The sequence below is a fragment of the Haemaphysalis longicornis genome, unplaced genomic scaffold (assembly GCF_048455015.1).
Source record: "Haemaphysalis longicornis isolate Haplotype H1 unplaced genomic scaffold, Haemaphysalis longicornis Haplotype H1 scaffold_1, whole genome shotgun sequence".
Taxonomy (NCBI): Eukaryota; Metazoa; Arthropoda; class Arachnida; order Ixodida; family Ixodidae; genus Haemaphysalis; species Haemaphysalis longicornis.
In genome coordinates, this window is record NW_027526203.1 from 23467135 (window position 1) to 23485747 (window position 18613).

General features: G+C 49.4%; 1 protein-coding gene across 1 annotated transcript in view; it reads left to right on the plus strand.

Annotated features, from left to right (window-relative positions):
* Positions 1-18613, plus strand: part of LOC144158531 (nose resistant to fluoxetine protein 6-like) — a 64407-nt gene that overhangs the window by 23073 nt on the left and 22721 nt on the right. The window contains exons 6-11 of the mRNA XM_077689494.1: positions 3897-4076; positions 5719-5812; positions 6622-6708; positions 8513-8681; positions 13689-13771; positions 14885-15007. Of these exons, the coding sequence (XP_077545620.1) occupies positions 3897-4076; positions 5719-5812; positions 6622-6708; positions 8513-8681; positions 13689-13771; positions 14885-15007 (736 nt within the window). The remainder of the gene's footprint in view (positions 1-3896; positions 4077-5718; positions 5813-6621; positions 6709-8512; positions 8682-13688; positions 13772-14884; positions 15008-18613) is intronic.

An 18613-nucleotide genomic window follows, 5' to 3' on the forward strand; every position in this document is an offset into this window, starting at 1 on the left:
ATTACGCAAATATAAGACAGGAAATTAGTACGCAAGGGATATCTACAGTGATCCTTTATTAAAAAATTCATGGATGCTTGGTTTTTCTATAGCAAATGATATTCTACATCTACAGCAGAAAACCGCCGCCTCCTGGCGGCATATGAAAAATCACGCGGCCACAGCAACGAAAGGTTCCACTAGCTAGGTTCCACGTTCTGCTTGGAACGCACGTGGAGCACGGCGACGCGGTTCTATAAACCTTGTAGTCGGCCGCCTCCATTCACGCGCGTCTCCGCCGTACTGCAGCGCTGGCATCGAGGAACCCGGCCAGTAGCAGTGGAACGCGGTAAATTCAAATCGCCTTTCGCAAACCTTTAGTGTGTTTACCTTGGGATGAGCGCGACGGTACAGGAACAGCATGAGAGATGAGCGGGAAAGCAAAGGGGGGCATTCCTTGGCAAATGTCTACAAAGACTATCGTCACATTTGCAACGAAAGGAGCAGATACGCGGCCAATTTTTTTTATCATAACTGAAGAGGCTTAGTCTTTAGCTGACAGGCGACGTTTCTATAGGCACTGGTCGAAAGGGGGAAAGAGGTCGAAAGAGTAGCAACACCTCCCAAATTCTTCGGGGGTATCTGACGAGGCCATTGACTGCCTATCATGAAATTACGCGTTCGCCAACCGATAATTACGTTTCCGTCGTAAGCTATGAACGAATCTCGCGTGGCTTCGATGTATGCTCCCACGGCGGCGAGCAGCCATGTTGCGATGCCCCTGTGAAGTCGGAAGTTTTTGTACACCCGATACATCCCCAAACCGCAGACGTCTTTCGGCGTTCGCGACGTCGCAAAGCCATAAGCCGCCCGTCGCTTTTTGTAGCTTTGCGACGGCACAGCCGATCGCCAAATTTCTTTGTTGCGTGAACGCCCGTCAAACCAGTCAGCCAATCCTGGTCGCAGAGTCTGCTGACGAAGCCGGGAATAAGCATCCGCGGCATTGCAAATGGCGACGAGCCTCATCCGGTCATGGGACTTGCCGTGCGCTTCGGTTCCTTGGTCAGCGGGTTCAGTGTACACACATGTACGAATAAACGAAGAGCGTGGGACTCATTAGTGCGAAGAACCGTGTTTTAGTTGTAAAAGCAAGTAGTCTTCGTAGATAGATGGATAGCGGCACGGTAGGCTGACTCGCCGCCTATTCGTACCTCTATCGGTGAGTTTCAGTGTCAGTTTCAGTTTATTGTCGCAGTTGAAATTTTACGGTGCATACATAACTCTAGGTGGTCCCATAGTCGTGGACTGGGGAGGGACCTCCTAGTAGTCGACAACGTGAAGTTCAAAGCCTCCAGCATTTGTGCATCTGTGAAAAGGCGCAAACTCTGCCGGCCTTGACACGAGTGAAGTGGCTTCCAAGCAGTATTTCGTCCTGCAATAATAGGTTGAAAGTGGACTCCTTGAATTGATTATATTCGTCTCCTCCCACTACCCGCAATGCTTGCGACTTTGTTCTATGTTAATAGCATGTGTTTTAGAGCGACTTCTACCAGTTCTTGTCACGATAATGTCATATATTTCTTCGAATGCGAACTTTACTTTAACACCCTTCTTTACCCTCCCCCAATTTCCAGAAATAAATGTTTCTTTCTATCTCTCTGTCTCTCTCCCATGCAAATGGTGGAAACATAGGAAGTCATACAAAACGGGTAACAGCTCAGCTAAACGCAGCCACATTGTCGCTGGTCGCACCGCCTCATCGGGCGACACGCGTCGCAGGCCGTCGCGCGACGTGCTTGAGTTTTAAGTGGGAATACGCATGCTACAGGTGACTCCCAGAGCAAATCCGCCCGTCCGTGACACAAAGCGCCCCTTGGACGTACGCATTGAGTCTTACTTAAGGGGTTCTTCTTAACGCATTGGGTCATACTTAAGGTGTTCTTCCAATGTTCTTAAGGTGTTGCGCAGTTTGCGAAGGGCCTGCCCGGTGTAGTATAGAGTAGGTTGCGAATGGCTCCATCCTGCTCGCGCAATATTTCCTCAATTCCTTCCTGCGGCACACCCTGCGCTACAGCTCTTCATAAGAATATCCGCCATTTTCCAAGAGCCACTGCGTTCCCGTATTTACACACACACACAAACAGCCCACACATCACTTGAATCGAAGTACACGAAACGAACGTCATTTTCATACTGCAATGAAAAGCTCTTTAACGAAACCAGCTTAATGTAACTTTGTGCGCTTATAAATTACTTTTAATGGTCAATTGTGATGCGTGTTATTTTATAATACGCACACGAGAACGACATTTGCCGCATTATACTGTACATTTAAACACGACAGTGCATGTGCCGCACAAACAGCCCGAATGGAACGTCGCTTTGAAGTACGAATAAACCACTCACGCGGATGAATCCGATGTCTCGTGTACAGTTGGCGGAAATTTCTCATGGTAGTAGATTTGTAGAAGCGAGCGAACCAAGTGAGGTTTGTTTTCTTGTGCTTCCATTGGAACAATTGGCATCTGACTGTTTCCTGCTACCGTAAGCTCCCCATGGCAACTCATGTATTAGCAAACGCGCTGTTACGATTCAGCGCACCGCTACCCTGTGCGCGCGTGCTGCAAGTTTGGTGTAGTGCGGGGAAGTTGTTGTGTGCTGCAGGAAAGCCCGCCGTCCTCAAAAAAAGTTACGGCAAGGCGGAATGTTCAGACTTGACTATACCAACAGACTGCGTTCGCCGAGATCTCCTTTCCGCCCTCTCTCAGACCTCATACTCAACGTGCGCCGGCTCTCCCGAACCCGGGCAAGAGTGTTCCTGTGTGTCTGTACTTTGCTCGGGCCCAGTGCAAAATCACTGGGGAGGCGGGGAACCGTTGCCGCTTCTGTATATAAATCCCCCCCCCCTCGGGGTAGTTCGAGTATGCGACTTTTGGGGTTAAACTAAGAGCGCAGCTCTGCCGGTCGCCTCCATGCTGTTCCTGTATCGTCGCTGTTCATGTCTCGCCATGCAGCAAACCAGTTAAGTTTGCTACCCGCCGCGGTGGCTCAGTGGCTAAGGCGTTGCGCTGCTGTGCACGAGGTCGCGGGTTCGATCCAGGCCGCGGCGGCCGCTTTTCTGATGGATGCGGAAAGCAAAAACGCCCGTGTGTACGAGATTTCGGCGCACGTTAAAGATCCCCAGGTGATCAAAATTAATCCGGAGCCCTCCACTACGGCGCACCGCATCCCCTGCGTGGCGTCGGCCCGTTAAACCCTATAATCAACCAAATCAATCAGTTAAGTTTGCCCTCGGCTCTTTTTCGCCAACACCGAGGCAGCTCCCTGCTCGCCGCTCGTCCACCACACTACACGACTGAGGCGATGGAGCTCGATAAGGGGATGCCTTCGGCAATTTAACAGTGCTTCACATTTTTCATTCCCCCAGCTTTCTCGCTCTAAAGGTCGGCGGCTCAGGGAACTCTCAGAGCCGTCGAAGCTAAGTAATTTTTCGCATAGAGCAAGGCGTTCGCTTGGGCATGAACACTGTAAAACACCTTGTAGGACTCTAAATTGTTTTTATGCAATTCGTTGTGAAGATACTACCCTCACATTTAAACGGCATAGCCTTCATGGCTCTGTAACCTTGTACAGCAACGTTGTAAACTTGAATCTGCGCGAAAAGCAAGATTTTCCCCTCAATATTAGCTCTGCGAAAACATTTTCCGTTACACTGAATAAGTCCAGGGTGATCACTTCTGAATGAACTGCGATGATCCGGAAACCTGCAACTCTCTAACCTGCTATGGTTGCGTAATTCCACAAGCGAATCGCGTGAGACGTTACAGATCACGAGGTTGGCCCCTATACTGTTCCCTGTATGTCGAGATGGACGCACCGTTGGCTGATTTGCCCGCCGCGGGCGGTCTCGATCGCAGGCAAGGCGAGGCGGCTGCTGACGGCCTTCTCGGTGCCGGGCAACACGCGCTTCCTGCTCTCGGTGAACGAGAACCGCGAGTCTGACGCGCACAAGTACCGCTTCCTGCACGGCCTGCGCTTCTTCAGCATCCTCTGGATTGTGCTGGGACACACCTCCATGGCACTGGACCAGGTCATCGGTAAGCGCGATCGGTCCGCACTCATTGGGACCCTCGTTCTTCTCATGCATAACTAACACTCGGGCTTCTCGAATTGCGTTAGTTAGCACTGAAATGCGCTGTCCTACACTCTAAGACAATCTCGGGGTTCAACTTCACCGCAGTGCACCCGATATTGATCAATGCGTGCAGCCAGAAATGAAATTTCGGCGAATGACGATGTCTTGCACACGATTTGGCCTGCGCTATAGAATCACTCAATGCAAGCACCACGTTCTGCATTGCGCGGTGTTTCAGCGCGGACCACAAACGCACGGTATACATGTTGGTGCCATTGACCGAATTCGCTTCGTTGTGGCGTGGATTGGTCACTGGAGTGCACAGTGGTGAAGCTGAACCACGGGAATGCCCTACAGTGACGCAAATTATTCTTTCTTCTTTTTGTTTGTTTTTTCTTTCTGTCGTTCGTTATCCAGCTTGCCTGCGATAGTTGGTCGAAGGGGAATCGGACAAGGCTTTGTGGCCTAGCCTTTGTCTACGCGAATGTAACTCAACATCAGGGTTCCGCACACGCTTGAGTAGACGGGAATAAAAGACAGAGTGGCCGAACAGATCGCGAAATCCCTCGTTTCTTTTTCTGCCTCATTTTCTTCTCTTCTTTACTTCCTTCCTTCCTTCATCTTTTTACTCAGTGAAATTACTAGTACATATAAAGGCGATTGGCCTCATCACCCTCCGTACAAGTAATTTTTACAGTCCTGAATAGTGGCTTTCAGCGAGATATCGGAGAGAGAAAGAATAGAATTTATCAGAAATTTTGCGATTAGGAAAAATCGAAGACCCAGCACGTGGGCACACTCGAGGCTGGTCGCTGCTGAATACTTTAAGGTCCCTCGATTACAACGCCATTGACAACAAAAGAGGGAATTGCCCACACATCTGTCTGCGCCGCTGCAGACGCCGTCGACAGACGATGGTCTTACGATGTTTTATTTCATTTTTATTTTTTTTAGCCACCCCCGACGAACTAACACCCTCTCCTCTCCCCATCCAGCCTTTTACTCCCTACCCTTTGCCTCTAGCCATCCCATGAGGAACTCAATGGAGGTTTGATGAGTTTAATTTGATCTTTCCGCGTTCTCACTGGTCGCACGCCATCTCTTCGGACCTGTTATATTTTGTATGCGCGGAACATCTCTACCTTACATCTTTTATTTCACTGTTCGCTGATATCTTTTCTTTCTTCGGAACAGTTTTTAATTAACACGTTGTTGTTGGGTTGTTGTCTTTTTATTTTCTATCGTAAAAACCAATCCAACGTGCATTCTTAATGAAAGGAACGCCGTTATTTTATTGTACACTTAAACATTGGCCCCAAATAGGCGTGATTTTATTTGTGCTGAATATTCTGGACACGTGGGAGCCATATGCCAGGAGTTTTATTTTTAACAGTGTAGCCTATGTACTTTGTTTTCAAGCATTCGTTCACCTACTTGTTCTTTGCCACGGCGGTTGAATAGAGTAACAGACAGTCCGACCAACATTTTCGCGTTCGGGTAGTTCAAGAAAGACCATCGTTCTCAAAAATTGGAGAAAGCTGGTCCGGCTGGCACGCACATATAAGGACGTCCCCGAATCGAGCCCTTCTTCCAACCTCTCGCAGGGAGGTACGCCAACGTGCTTGAGGCCACCTCCAGCTGGTTCTTCTGCATCATTTCGACGGCGTATCTGAGTGTGGACACCTTCTTCTTCCTCAGGTCAGTGCGCTCTCCTGATCTGAGTGGGTCTACACCCGTCGGTCCGGCTTGTTTGTGGGATACGAAAGAATGGTATAAATGTGTGAACACAAAAAGAAGCAATGCAGAAAAAAATGTTCCCTTGTGTAAGATTTCACAAAACAGCTGAGAGCAAACAAAAGTGCACCGTGAACACGTTGTGCTAGAGTGAACTGAACATAACGACTGAATTCACGGGTTGAACAGCGTGAAGAAAGGAAATGAGGAACAAAAAAACAGGGATTCATGTTGAGGCTGAACGGTAGTTTTTGATGACGATAACGCAGATTTGGTATCACGCTAACTGGCTGGTTGGTCACATTTCTAATTCTTGCTAGGTGCTTAGAGTCCGTTGCTGAAATAGCCGGTGAATATACGCGCAAACCCCCAAATCAGAGAATGTCACGTCTAAGAAGAGATAGGTATTTATTGCAATCGAGGAACCCGGCGACCCGTGCTGTGCACATGAATAACGGTCGGGATCAGTACGCAGTGTACAGCTCAAACTAAAAGGTACAAAAGACCAAAATCAAAGGAACAAATGCGAGGCACAGGCAACGCCAAGTGAATTCAACAGTTTAAATAAACGTTAGTAGGAACACTACTTAGGTGTTCTGCGACGAACGTGTATAGGTAGGAGCCTGAACACGCGGCTTTGCTGCCTTCCCCTCCTTTCTTTAGGCAACAACGCGCGGGTGCTTGCACTTTCGAGAGAGCAAAAATTGTCGTACATTTATCCCCTTGCGTCATGCGTCTCACCAATGTACCTGTTGCTTTTTTCCTTCTTTCAGTGGGTTCTTTCTTGCGTACAACATTCGCAAGGTTAAGAACAACAGTTTCCTGGTTGGCGTCATAGCCGTATTGAGAAGGATCATCAGGTAAGTTTCTCCGCACCCACCACACTAAATTTTTCCCTCTTCTTCGGAGCCCACAAAATGCCAAAACTTTTGCGAAGGGCGGAAAAGAGATAGCGATAGCTGCATCGCGCTCGCGCTGTGCGGGTGATATGCTGCTGACGAACTCTCAACACAGCGTTGCCCTTTATTATCGCGATATATGCACTGCTGTTCAATGCGAGCGTCTGCTTAAGGTGCCATCACTGCTTAATACCGCGCAATGCGCCAAGATACCTTTGATCTATGGCAGTGTTCCTCCAACGGGGTCCGCGAGCCGCAGGTTGTTCCGCGGAGCCATTTCAGGGGTCCGCAAAGCCCTCCCCAAACCCCTCCCCCCTTTCCCCGTGTTTTTTTTTTTTTCTCTTTTCCCCACAAGAAGAAAGTGTATGACAGCCCATCTTACCGGTACTCACCCAGGGGGCAGAAACTTGGAGGCTTACTAAGAGGGTTCAACTTAAATTGAGGACGACTCAGCGGGCAATGGAACGAAAGATGATAGGTGTAACATTAATGGACAAGAAGAGAGCGGAGTGGGTCAGGGAACAAACACCTGTTAAGGGCATATTGATAGAAATTAAGAAGAAGAAATGCGTGTGGGCAGGGCATGTAATGCGAAGGGATGATAACCGTTGGTCATTAAGGGTAACAGAGTGGATCCCTAGAGCAGTGGTTCTCAGCCATGACTGCCCCGGGGACCCCTTTCGGGCTTGCGGTATGGATGGGGGACCCCACGATGGAGCGTAAGTTGATCGGGTCCATATTGTGAAACAAGTTGTACTGGAAGCTATAAGTCTTCTAGACACCCATATGCTGCTGTTTGTGTGTCTGTTTTTTTTTTGTCTTCTCATAGCTGGCGTGTTGTGCACAAATCAGATGTTAAAATATGTGCTACGCGGAGAAGCTCAACGTACAAGTAATGCGGCGGACCCACCTTTTTGCATTGCAAGAAAATGCTGGCAAAATGGAGAAAAAAATGGCGGGGGAAAAGTTTTGAGGGAAGCATCGCGGACCCCTGAAATGCTCTCGCGGACCCCCTGGGGTCCGCCGAACCCCATTTGAGAACCACTTCCCTAGAGAATGCAGGCGTGGCAGGGGGCGGCAGAAAGTTAGGTGGGCAGATGAGATCACTTAGCACATTTGTTGTCCCCACTATCCGGTCCTCGTTTTCCCTAGCGCGGGTTTTAGTGCGGGTTCACTGTAGTCGCTAAGACCCTTCAACCCTCGTTACAATGAAGTGAACGGGACGGCAAGGAAATTCGATATAAGCGGTAATTCTATATACACGACTGCCCCACAAAAGCTCAGTTATTACAGCCGAATCAGCCGTGGCAACTTAGGTAGAAGTGGCAAGTGGAGATAATCGGTGAAGTAAACCTTTTTGGTGTGCAGAAGAGGGAAAATGGCGGTTCTGTCGGGTGTTTATTCCGGACGCGATGAGTGCCTATTCTAGGCGCGTTCAGGCGCAAAATGACGTCGTGGTTTCTCGTGGTCTCAATGTTTCTGCATTTGGGTCCGGACAGCGCTGCACTTAAATAAACGGGACACTTCGAATTAAGCTACTTCGTTGTAACCATGGTTCACTGTATCTGAAGAGTGAAGCCGATAAATATGTTTCCTAACAGGCGTCAGTAATTCTAGATATTATCTAGACGTTCTAGCTTCACGACAACACGACTATGTCGCCGTGACCGCTGTGACTTCCGGTACCGCCCTTGCTTGCGCTCGCGTCGAAAGCGTTGTGGGGCCCCGTGAGGGTACTATTCGGCACCCCCTGAAACGCGTGCAGGGTGACCGTCCCGGTGTTCTTCGTGCTGATGTGCTTCTGCCTGCTGCCCCTCCTTGTGGCCGGCCCCAACACCAACGTGTTCTTCGAGACGTTTTACCAGGAAATGGCACGCCACTGGTGGACGCTGCTGCTGCAGATGCGAAACTTCGGCGCCGACACCGGTGAACTGGTGAGAGTAGAGCGAACTAGAATAGAGTGAACTAGATAGAATAGAGTGAACTAGGATAGAATAGAGTGAACCAGAGTAGATGCAACTAGAATATTCTAGTTCACTCCAGGTGAGAGGAGCCTGTAACACCAGATGGGGCTTATGAAATGATCCCTGGCTTGCTACCTCGTTAGACTATATTGTTGTCGTGAATCCTCGCGCCTGTTGGCTTCGCTCTTTCCCTCTGTATACGCTAAATGGGAGTGGTTTACCCTTCATAAGTCTCGAAACCCATTAAAATGCCGAGCCCAGTTGCATTGTTCTTTTCCGGTGGTGGTGGTTCGTGGCACGTCAATGCACGCGCAATCCGCTAGTCTAGTGGGATCATCGATTGATTGATTGGTTGTAGGGTTTAACGCGCCGACGCAACGCAGGCGATGAGGCGCGCCGTAGTGGAGGGCTCCGGATTCATTTTGACCACCTGGGGATCTTTATCGTGCGCCGAAATCTCGTACACACGGGCGTTTTTGCTTTTCGCCTCCATCAGAAAAGCGACCGCCGCGGCCGGGAATCGAACCCGCGACCTCGTGCTCAGCAGCGCAACGCCTTAGCCACCGAGCCACCGCGGCGGGTCTAGTGGGGGGATCATCATGACGGGGACAGAGTTGGATCCGTGGCCAGTGAAAGGGTCTCGTCAAGTGCAGAAGCGACACATAACGGTTTCCCTGAGACTGAGTGGCTGAAGCATTCGGCGGTTGCATGCGCACCCGATTTCGATAAAACTGAGCTGGAAAAACCCAGTGTGTATCCCCGTTGCAGCCGTAATGCGAGAGACTGTTTTGTCGCCATCGATGAACAGGAACAGCAGCGCCGGTATTTCCTAGATTCTTACAGGTTTTATTGTGCCGACAATGTTGGTATGTCAAAATGCGCACGCATTACGCACCCAAGAATGTCAACGTTCACTTATGCTGTTTCTTTTTTATTTCTTACTCAAAATATTTTCTTACGTCGTTGGTCCATCAAAGGTTATTTATGGTTGGCTTATAATATATTGCTACGTGTGTTATGCATTATGGCTTAATTTAAGTTTCTTCTTTTTTCATGCGGCACCCACCGCGGTGGCTCAGTGGCTAATGGTTTGTGCTGCTGCACAATGACACGGGTTCAATTCCCGGCCGCGGCGGCCGCTTTTCTGATGGAGGCGAAAAGCGAAAACAGCCGTGTGTTCGAGTTATCTTCCCGCGGTAACGATCACCACGTGCCAAAAATTAATCCGGAGCCCGCCACTGCGGCGCGCCTCATGGCCTGTCTATCGTCGGCGTGTTAAACCTCATAATGAATCACAAATCTTCTCCAAGCGGTGCCCGGCGCTACCCTTTCGTCCTTTCTGTCTACCGGCCTTCCAACGTTGGCAACCTTATCGTTAGATTACCCTATCACTAACCGTAAAGGCGCAACGCCATGAACACGTTTCGGAGACCTACACGTCAAGTGCAACTCTATGGGTGCAGGGGAGAAGTGGTGCGGCTGACAGCGACAAGCGACAACATGAAGAACAGGTAGTTTAGAAGCACCGCTGGCCACCACCGCATTGGGGAGACTGTGGTCGAAGTCACGAGGCTTTTTCTCGCTCTGAGGAGGGTACCGCAGCCGCGCCGTAGCAACGGCGGCGAAGACCAGTCCGCCGTGGCGTGAAATGATAACCCAGGCAAGCCGATATCCACTAGTTGGCAGGCGCAGGCGAAGCAGACGACAGTGGATCGGGACAGGCCGAGGAGGTGGCGAGTGTGCGCAAAATACAAGTAAACAAGGAGACCACCTAAAACAGCCTGTGCTGCTTCCGTAGAAGTGACGTCAGGGCCCCTCATAAGCTTTTATTTGCTATTAAACAAGAGTGCGAAGCTGGGTGAGTCGTTATAAGGACCCATGAATAAAAGAGCGCAAGGGACAGGACACGAGTAAAAACGGACAAGGACAGCGCTCGTGCTTGGCCGTTTTTACTCGTGTCCTGTCCCTTGCGGTGTTTTAATCATCGACACTCCCCCCCCCCCCCCCCCCCCTTCGCCACCGTAGCTACAAGGAAGCACTGCTGCAGCGTCCCTCTGTCGCTGACATTTGTCGCGCCGATCGGTACCAAGAGCGCGAACCCAGCGGCAGTACTACATAGAGCCACTCTAGTCCTACCTTGTCCCTTCTCGCTGTCGCCCGCACTACTGCACTACATCCATAGAAATACGCTTATCGCGTCGCTCGCCAAAACCGCTTCATGTGGTTACCCCTCGGTTTGTGCGCAATTGACACCATGAAGTAGTGTTACCTTTCCTCTTCGTTCTTCTCGTCTTTCCTGATTAAACTATCGACGCAGCCAATGCACTTGTCGTATAGCGACGCAGCATTCCACAGCCCCAATGAGCCCCAGGCTTTGTCCGTGCTTCTCACTCGTTTTTTTTTCTTCTTCTTTTTGTATCTTTAGCTCTTTTTATTAATCTCGGTATTCAACTACCTGGCTGTTTACCGGTTGCGTTGAACATAGGTGCGTCATCATGCAATCAATAGCTCACCCTTAAGCCATGCATGAAAGCGGCGTCCAGTTCGCCAGCACCGAATACTTCATTTTTTCCCCGTGCATACATTCTCTAGTTTTCCCTGCGTCTTACGCACATGGGTTACGCGCAGGACTACCCAAGGAATTATGGATGTTTGTGGGCAAACGTTTCACCTTCAGCTTTACGTACGCGTGGCTTCGGCACACAAAACAACGCAATTAAATTACCGTATTTTCGAAATTCTTCGACCTTTGATTCTAACCAACGGACTCCACTGCGGCAAAAATTATAAAGGCGCAAAAAGAAGTCGACGTTTCGAACCTCAGCACCCGTCCCCATTTTCCGCCCACCGAACGTGCGCAGCATACAGCCTTGTGTCACTCCACAGTCTTCTCCATTTTATCAGCATTTGCCGTCACTGTCCATTTACCCTGATAATTTTCTCGAACACAGCATGATTTATTTTTCAGACTTCTATTCGTTGAAGCCACCACTAGGGGCAAAAGAGGACACACTGGTTTTACTACTAAAACAATAAGCGGAAAAACATCAATATTTTTGGAGCCAGCACGCAAAGCTGTAGCTTTTTATTAGATCGTAACGCTCATTACCCGGTTTTCGCTGTGTTTGGCGACAAAGCTGTGCTGGCGTGTATTTGGAAAAGCATATAAATCGCTGTAAAGACGACGGCTAATTTGTATCCAACATAGTCGAAAGATCTGTGCGCATTTCACTGGCGCGAACCCAAGACACAAATCAACAAGAACAACATATGTCTCTGCGTGTTTCTAAAGTTTTTATGGCATTCATACCACAGCTGGTACCTTTTGTTTTCTTCCGTCTGTAGGGGCACCTAAGTGGTAAGCTTGTACGCTTTGACTTTTTAGGCGGTACGCGACGTGTGGTGCGAGTTTCAATATCCCCGCCCACGTTAACGGCCTTGAGCCCTTACTCAATACGCCGTGCGAGTTCGGGGGCAGGGGGTACCAGCGAAAATTTGAATTATAGATTTAATCCTTTCCAAAAAATTAGCCCGGCTTCCCTGACTTAATGTCGCGAACGTTGATGTTAAGCGTGAAGCTGCCGAGGCTTCCCTAAGCGGAAGGCTAAGCTCCATACAGCTACCCAAAGCCGGCAGATCGATCCCCGTTCGCGCCCGTTCGCGCTCCAACTCTCGCTGGCGCTCCCGACGGGCGGCTTCCTCTTCTGGAGAGCGCGCGACTTCGTCCATTTTCTTAACATAACTTAACTTTTCATAACTTCACTCGTCCATAACTTAACTTTTCCCCTAGCTCAGATGGAAAAATTCCTTAGATTTCCCTAGATTTTTGCTGAATGCGGTTATCAGATGTTTTCTCTCAGATATTGGGTTCTAGTTATGCGATATGACTGCCGAATTTACTTTTAAGGCATAATTATGAATTCGTTTGAAACCATTTTTGAAGTAACGGAGATGAAGGTGAAAAAAATGTTGGAGCACAATTTGTAATGCTTTAAATATTTTATTTCATCAAACCACAAAAGCAATAGAGGGTCATTACGGGGGGGGGGACATGTAATAGTGAATAATACATATAAAAATCACCTAGAAAATGAAAGCAATCGCTCGGCGCACACACAATGATACGACATTCCAAGAAGCACTACGTGTTACAGCGCCTTGTATATAAGACGAAGACGTGTTAAATTAGAAAAATAACATAATCAAGAATACCGCAATTCAATGCAAAACACAAAAATCTTTTACTACGACACAGAGCACTTGTAATAGCATCCAAGTATACATGAAAGAAAAATAACAGGAACGAGCACATACGATGCGCAGTGCATGAGATATTCGAGCAGCAAGTTCATGAACTTCATCAATCATGTTATTTTGCTATTTAAACCAGCAGTGTCAAACGTAGGAGCGATAGCTTCGCTCGATGCACATTAATGGGAAAAAGATATCTGCGCTTCATTGAGAAACTGAAATGCATAGGTGCATAAAAAATAATAAATGTTAAACTTAAGAAAGGACACCATTACACGACTGAAGGCATAAGTCCACGTGGACGCAAAAATTTCCCTCGATTTTGACAAATTTCCCTTTTTCCCTAAAGACAACCGAAATCCCCTAGATCTAGGGAGATTTCCCTAGAGTTGGCAGGCCTGCGCGCACGCCATTTGGTCAACTCATCTCCTCCTCTCCTCGACTATGCCTACCTGCGCTCAGCGCGTGCTCTCACCCGCGCCTTAGCTCCGCCCTTCCTGCGCTTGCCGCCTGCTCCCCCTCTCTCCACATCACTACACGTGTTCTTGACGCTTGCTGTCCTCCTCGCTAGGCTCAGCCCTCTCCACATCGCTGCGCCCGCTTTCCCACGCTTCGTTCCATGAAAGCCTCGACCAAGAACAGCTTCGCTGTTAAAAGACCAAGCATAATTCTACCCTTGGCATTGTCATCTCTGAAAATCTCGTTTTCTGCTTTATTTTCTTCCAGGAGTGTTTCGCGCACCTGTGGTACCTGTCCACTGACTTCCAACTTTTCCTGGTCGCTGTGATTGTGCTGATGGTATTCAAAAGGTCAGTTGGCTGTAGCCATTTTTTGCGCTCTAGATAAGAATTCATTTCAGAATGTTAAAATGGAGCAGCAAAACCATTCTGCATTCCGGGCGTGTACAGAGCCAATTCGATGCGATCGTAATAGAAATCGAATTCGGGCTCTTCGACCCGACTGAGCATTTGGACGCGCCATAAAGGAAGGCTGCAAGTGGTTTTAGGCTGGCGGCTGCAGAATTGCTTAATTGCTTAATAAGCACGGGAACCTCACTAGAACGGTCACTCCTGTATTGTGTTTCCGCTAAATCAGCGAGCGCCACGACAAACCAACAGACGAAGCGACAAATAACCACGCGAGAAAAGAGCGACATTAGGCTCCACTCAAGCTGACTCCGAACACAAACACATAGAGGCACAAACACGTACGTATCTATGTATGTATGTATGTACGTATGCATGCATGCATGTACGTATGTATGTATGTATGTACGTATGCATGCATGCATGTACGTATGTATGTATGTATGTATGTATGTGCGTATGCATGCATGTATGTATATATATGTGTGTGTGTGTGTGTGTGTGTGTGTGTGTGTGTGTGTGCGTGTGTGTGTGTGTGTGTGTAGTTCAGAAAAAAGTTCCTAGAAATAAAGCTAACTATAAGATTGCATAGTCACGGTGAAAAACAATAAATCTTGTGTTTCCACTGTGGCTATAGTGTCTGTGTGTGCATATGGCTCGCTCACACGTGAGTGCCACAGATGACTAGACGACTAGCATCAACACAGGCATCAACACGAGGGGAGAGAAAGTAAACATTATGGGGACCTCCAGTTCATGGAAGAGGGGTGGAGGAGGCCCACAGGGCGTCCGCGACCGTCAGGGCTCATGACATGACAGCTCTTGACTGGCCCCATTGCGTGCTCCCAGTGGTAGCGGGATGGGAGTCTTTTGGACATTCACACAGCGCTTATCGAGCGCCCCAGCGGCAGGACAGGCAGGGGGGTGAAGGGGAGAGGCTGAGTGTGGGTCCGGATGAAGCGGTGGGGGAAGTGTGCGTCCGAAGCTGTTGCCAGATGTGAGTGGCTGCCGGTGAGCGGTAGGGGTGAGGTCAAACCGAGTGGCTCCCCGTCGCAGGCACGTCCAGTGGATGCAGTGGAGTTTTGGGATCGTGTCGCTGGCCTGCTGCGCCTTCTCCGCCTGGCAGATGAGCAGCGGCCGCTACGTGCCCGTCATCCCGCTCATCGTCGCCGACATCTCGTGAGTGACGCTCTCCCTCCTGACGGCATTGTGCGGGTGCGGGCACCGCCGGGCCCATGTGCACGTCAGCTAGCAAACGCATAGACCCGAGAGAGAGTACAGTCAGACAACCCCACACATTTCTCCGAGAACAAGCGCTTATATAAATGGCTAATCATTATGCAGCACAAATATACTGATAACAATGACCTAGTTGGAATTACGTACAGACTGCTTAATGGTCGGGAAGGTTTTGTGGGGACGTCCAAGATGCTTTCAGGTTCATGCTAACGTGTACATAGGAGGTAAACCAATACTGCGGCGATGCATGTCGCTTTCGACACAATTTTGTGGCTAGGTGATTCTCCATTTTTTTAAACTGCATTCCGCCGTGACGTTGCTCCCTGATGGTTGGTCGTATAACTCCTATCTTGAAGAGCGAAAATATATACGTGTGATGAGGTGTCTTTAGCGATCCCAAAGCGGCCAATCTACTGAATAGTATGGGTGTGACCCACGAGGAAGAAGAAGAGGACAGAGGAGGTTCTTCGTACTCGGAGGCAGCAAGACGGCCACCCTCGCGGTGTAGGCCCGAGGACCGTCGCCGGCTCTCCTACGAGCCACAACACGGGCTGTCAACGAGACGACAGCCGACACAGAGACGACAAGACGCTGTTGCGCCAGTTGGAGTGAGCGATGTTCCGTTGGCGTGGAGCGCGGGCAGCGAGGCCTCGCCATGGCGCAGACCTAAGCCCTTCCGTCCCGCCACTAGCCATCGGCCACCGTCACGTGGTTGTCCAGCGAGACACCTCCACACCGACTCCAGTAACCTGCCCCGTGGCCAGCCATACAAGTGCGTCTCCGAGTCGTCACATCCAGACCATCTCGTCTCTGCGATCGCCGTCTGTGAGCTGTGACTTCCTTCATGACTCTGTCCGCAATCATCCGCACCTTTGTGTTTCCGCGTGTAGTTCGTTCGTCTGCTATAGTGTCTTCTCCGGCTTTGCACATCAACCCAGTTATTATAGTTGGTGTGTGTGCATTTGTGAAAGCGTAGTCCAGGCTTGTGACTCTCTACGCGGTCCGGCCCAACATTCATTACAAAAGTGGCGAGCCTGCCAGGATCCGCAGTTTACCATCTGTAGAGAGGAGCCTTACTACTGTTCTTCGCATTTCGCCGCTACATCAAAATGTGCATAGCCGGATTGGAAAAAATAATGAAACGTGGACAAGAGCTAGGACTGACTGGTCCAGAGCTTCGAAATTATTTCGACACTGAGTGCAAGAAGCTTAAAGCAGAGTTAGCTCTCAACAGAGAGGCCCGGCGACTTGGTGTCGATATTGCTCTATTCAAACAAAGTGGTGAGTCCAATGATGAGATCATGAGGCAATGTAAGCAAAAGAGTGATGAAGAGTAAAGGGAAGCCCTCAGGCAGTACGAGAAGAGAATGGAGGCGGAGGAATGACAGATAGCCGCCCTCAAGCAACAAATCGCTGTTCTTGAATCTCGCTTACATCCCGTCACTCCTGATGGCGTATCTGAAAATATGACAGGCTGCAGACCTGGTCACATATCTGCTACAATGGTGTCTCGTCCAAGTGAACCTCAGAGTAACAGACTGCTTTTGCGAAAGACCGTAAAAGAGAGCCAACAGAAGGAAACAGATTCATCAGTAGAAAAACATGTGCTACTACAACAAGAGGGGTGAGTCTGCTACCTCTCACTAGGCTTCCCAAAACTGATCATTTTAAGTTCATTTCCATTGGACACGAGACTCGTGAGAGCCCGAGGGGTCCTCAGGCGCAAGAGGCCCACTGTTTTTTTACACTAGAGGCATATCCCAGCAACAAAACCGTCACCAATACGGCAGGACCTCAAACCGTAACTGAGCCCTTACCATGCTCGGAAAAGTTGTCGTGGAAAAGAGAGACCCGAAAGAAAATCGCGCTTGTATTGCCCAGAAAAACATCCCGTGGTTCTTATTGCAGCGTGGCGCAACCACGAGTGTGTTGTCGGTTCCTTAGTCATCGCAACTCTGATGCGGCAAAAGCTTCAGGCTAAAGCTTGAACGGCAAGCGGAATTGAACAATCAATCAAAACTACAGTGTTTATTGCTCCATGCGAATCTTCGCTTGCACAAACCTCACATCAACCCACCCTACGATGTCCACATTTCCGCGCGAAAGGTCACTGCGCATACAAAATCCCGAGCCAGAAATTTGAGGAAGCGAAAACAAGGCAGACCTAAAAAGGAGGGAAAGCGTGCAAAGCGGAAAAAACATTTGTTTTTGTTTTTTTTACTTTCCGGAGAGGCTTTAGATTTGATACAAACCGTTCTTCTAGAAGGCGCAGAAACCGATACCACAGCGTCTACCACAGCAATTTCGAAGCTCTGGACCAGTCAGTCCTAGCTCTTGTCCACGTTCCATTATTTTTTCCAATCCGGCTATGCACATTTTGATGTATCGGCGAAATGCGGAGAACAGTAGTAAGGCTCCTCTCTACAGATGGTAAACTGCGGATCCTGGCAGGCTCGCCACTTTTGTGATGAATGTTGGGCCGGACCGCGTAGAGAGTCACGAGCCTGGACTACGCTTTCGCAAATACACACACACCAACTATAATAACTGGGTTGATGTGCAAAGCCGGAGAAGACACTATAGCAGACGAACGGACTACACGCGGAAACACAAAGGTGCGGATGATTGCGGACAGAGTCATGAAGGAAGTCACAGCTCACAGACGGCGATCGCAGGGACGAGATGGTCTGGATGTGACGACTCGGAGACGCACTTGTATCGCTGGCCACGGGGCAGGTTACTGGAGTGGTTGTGAAGGTGTCTCGCTGGACAAGCACGTGACGGTGGCCGATGGCTAGCGGCGGGACGGAAGGGCTTAGGTCTGCGCCATGGCGAGGCCTCGCTGCCCGCGCTCCACGCCACCGGAACACCGCTCACTCCAACTGGCGCAACAGCGTCTTGTCATCTCTGTGTCGGCTGTCGTCTCGTTGACAGCCCGTGTTGTGGCTCGTAGGAGAGCCGGCGACAGTCCTCGGGCCTACACCGTGAGGGTGGCCGTCTTGCTGCCTCCGAGTACGAAGAACCTCCTCTGTCCTCTTCTTCTTCCTCGTGGGTCACACCCATACTATTCAGTAGATTGGCCGCTTTGGGATCGCTAAAGACACCTCATCACAATACGTATATTGTAGTCTTTATGCACACATCAACGCGTCGGAATAAACGCGAAGCATTGAGTAATGGGAAACCACAGGCGGGGCTGTTCATTCGCCCTTCGATGGTTTTTGTATTCATTTGTTTCTTCTTCCGATATAGCAGTGAAATGGATCCTTGGTGTAGGAACGAATCGATACAGGGGGTTGCATGGACAGGCAAAAACAATATATCTGTCGCGCGGTAAAGCTAGATGTCATTTTGGCAAGATTACTGATTTGAAAACGCTGTAGTTTAAAGCAAAATAGCAAAAATGTGAAGTTGCGTTCTCAAAGCGACAATATAACATGAAAATAAGTAAGCTTAATAGTTAGCCAGATTATGGGGTTTAGCGCACCGCACCTACCCCTGGGCTATTACGCACGCCGTAGTGGAGGGCTCCGGGTTAATTTTGAC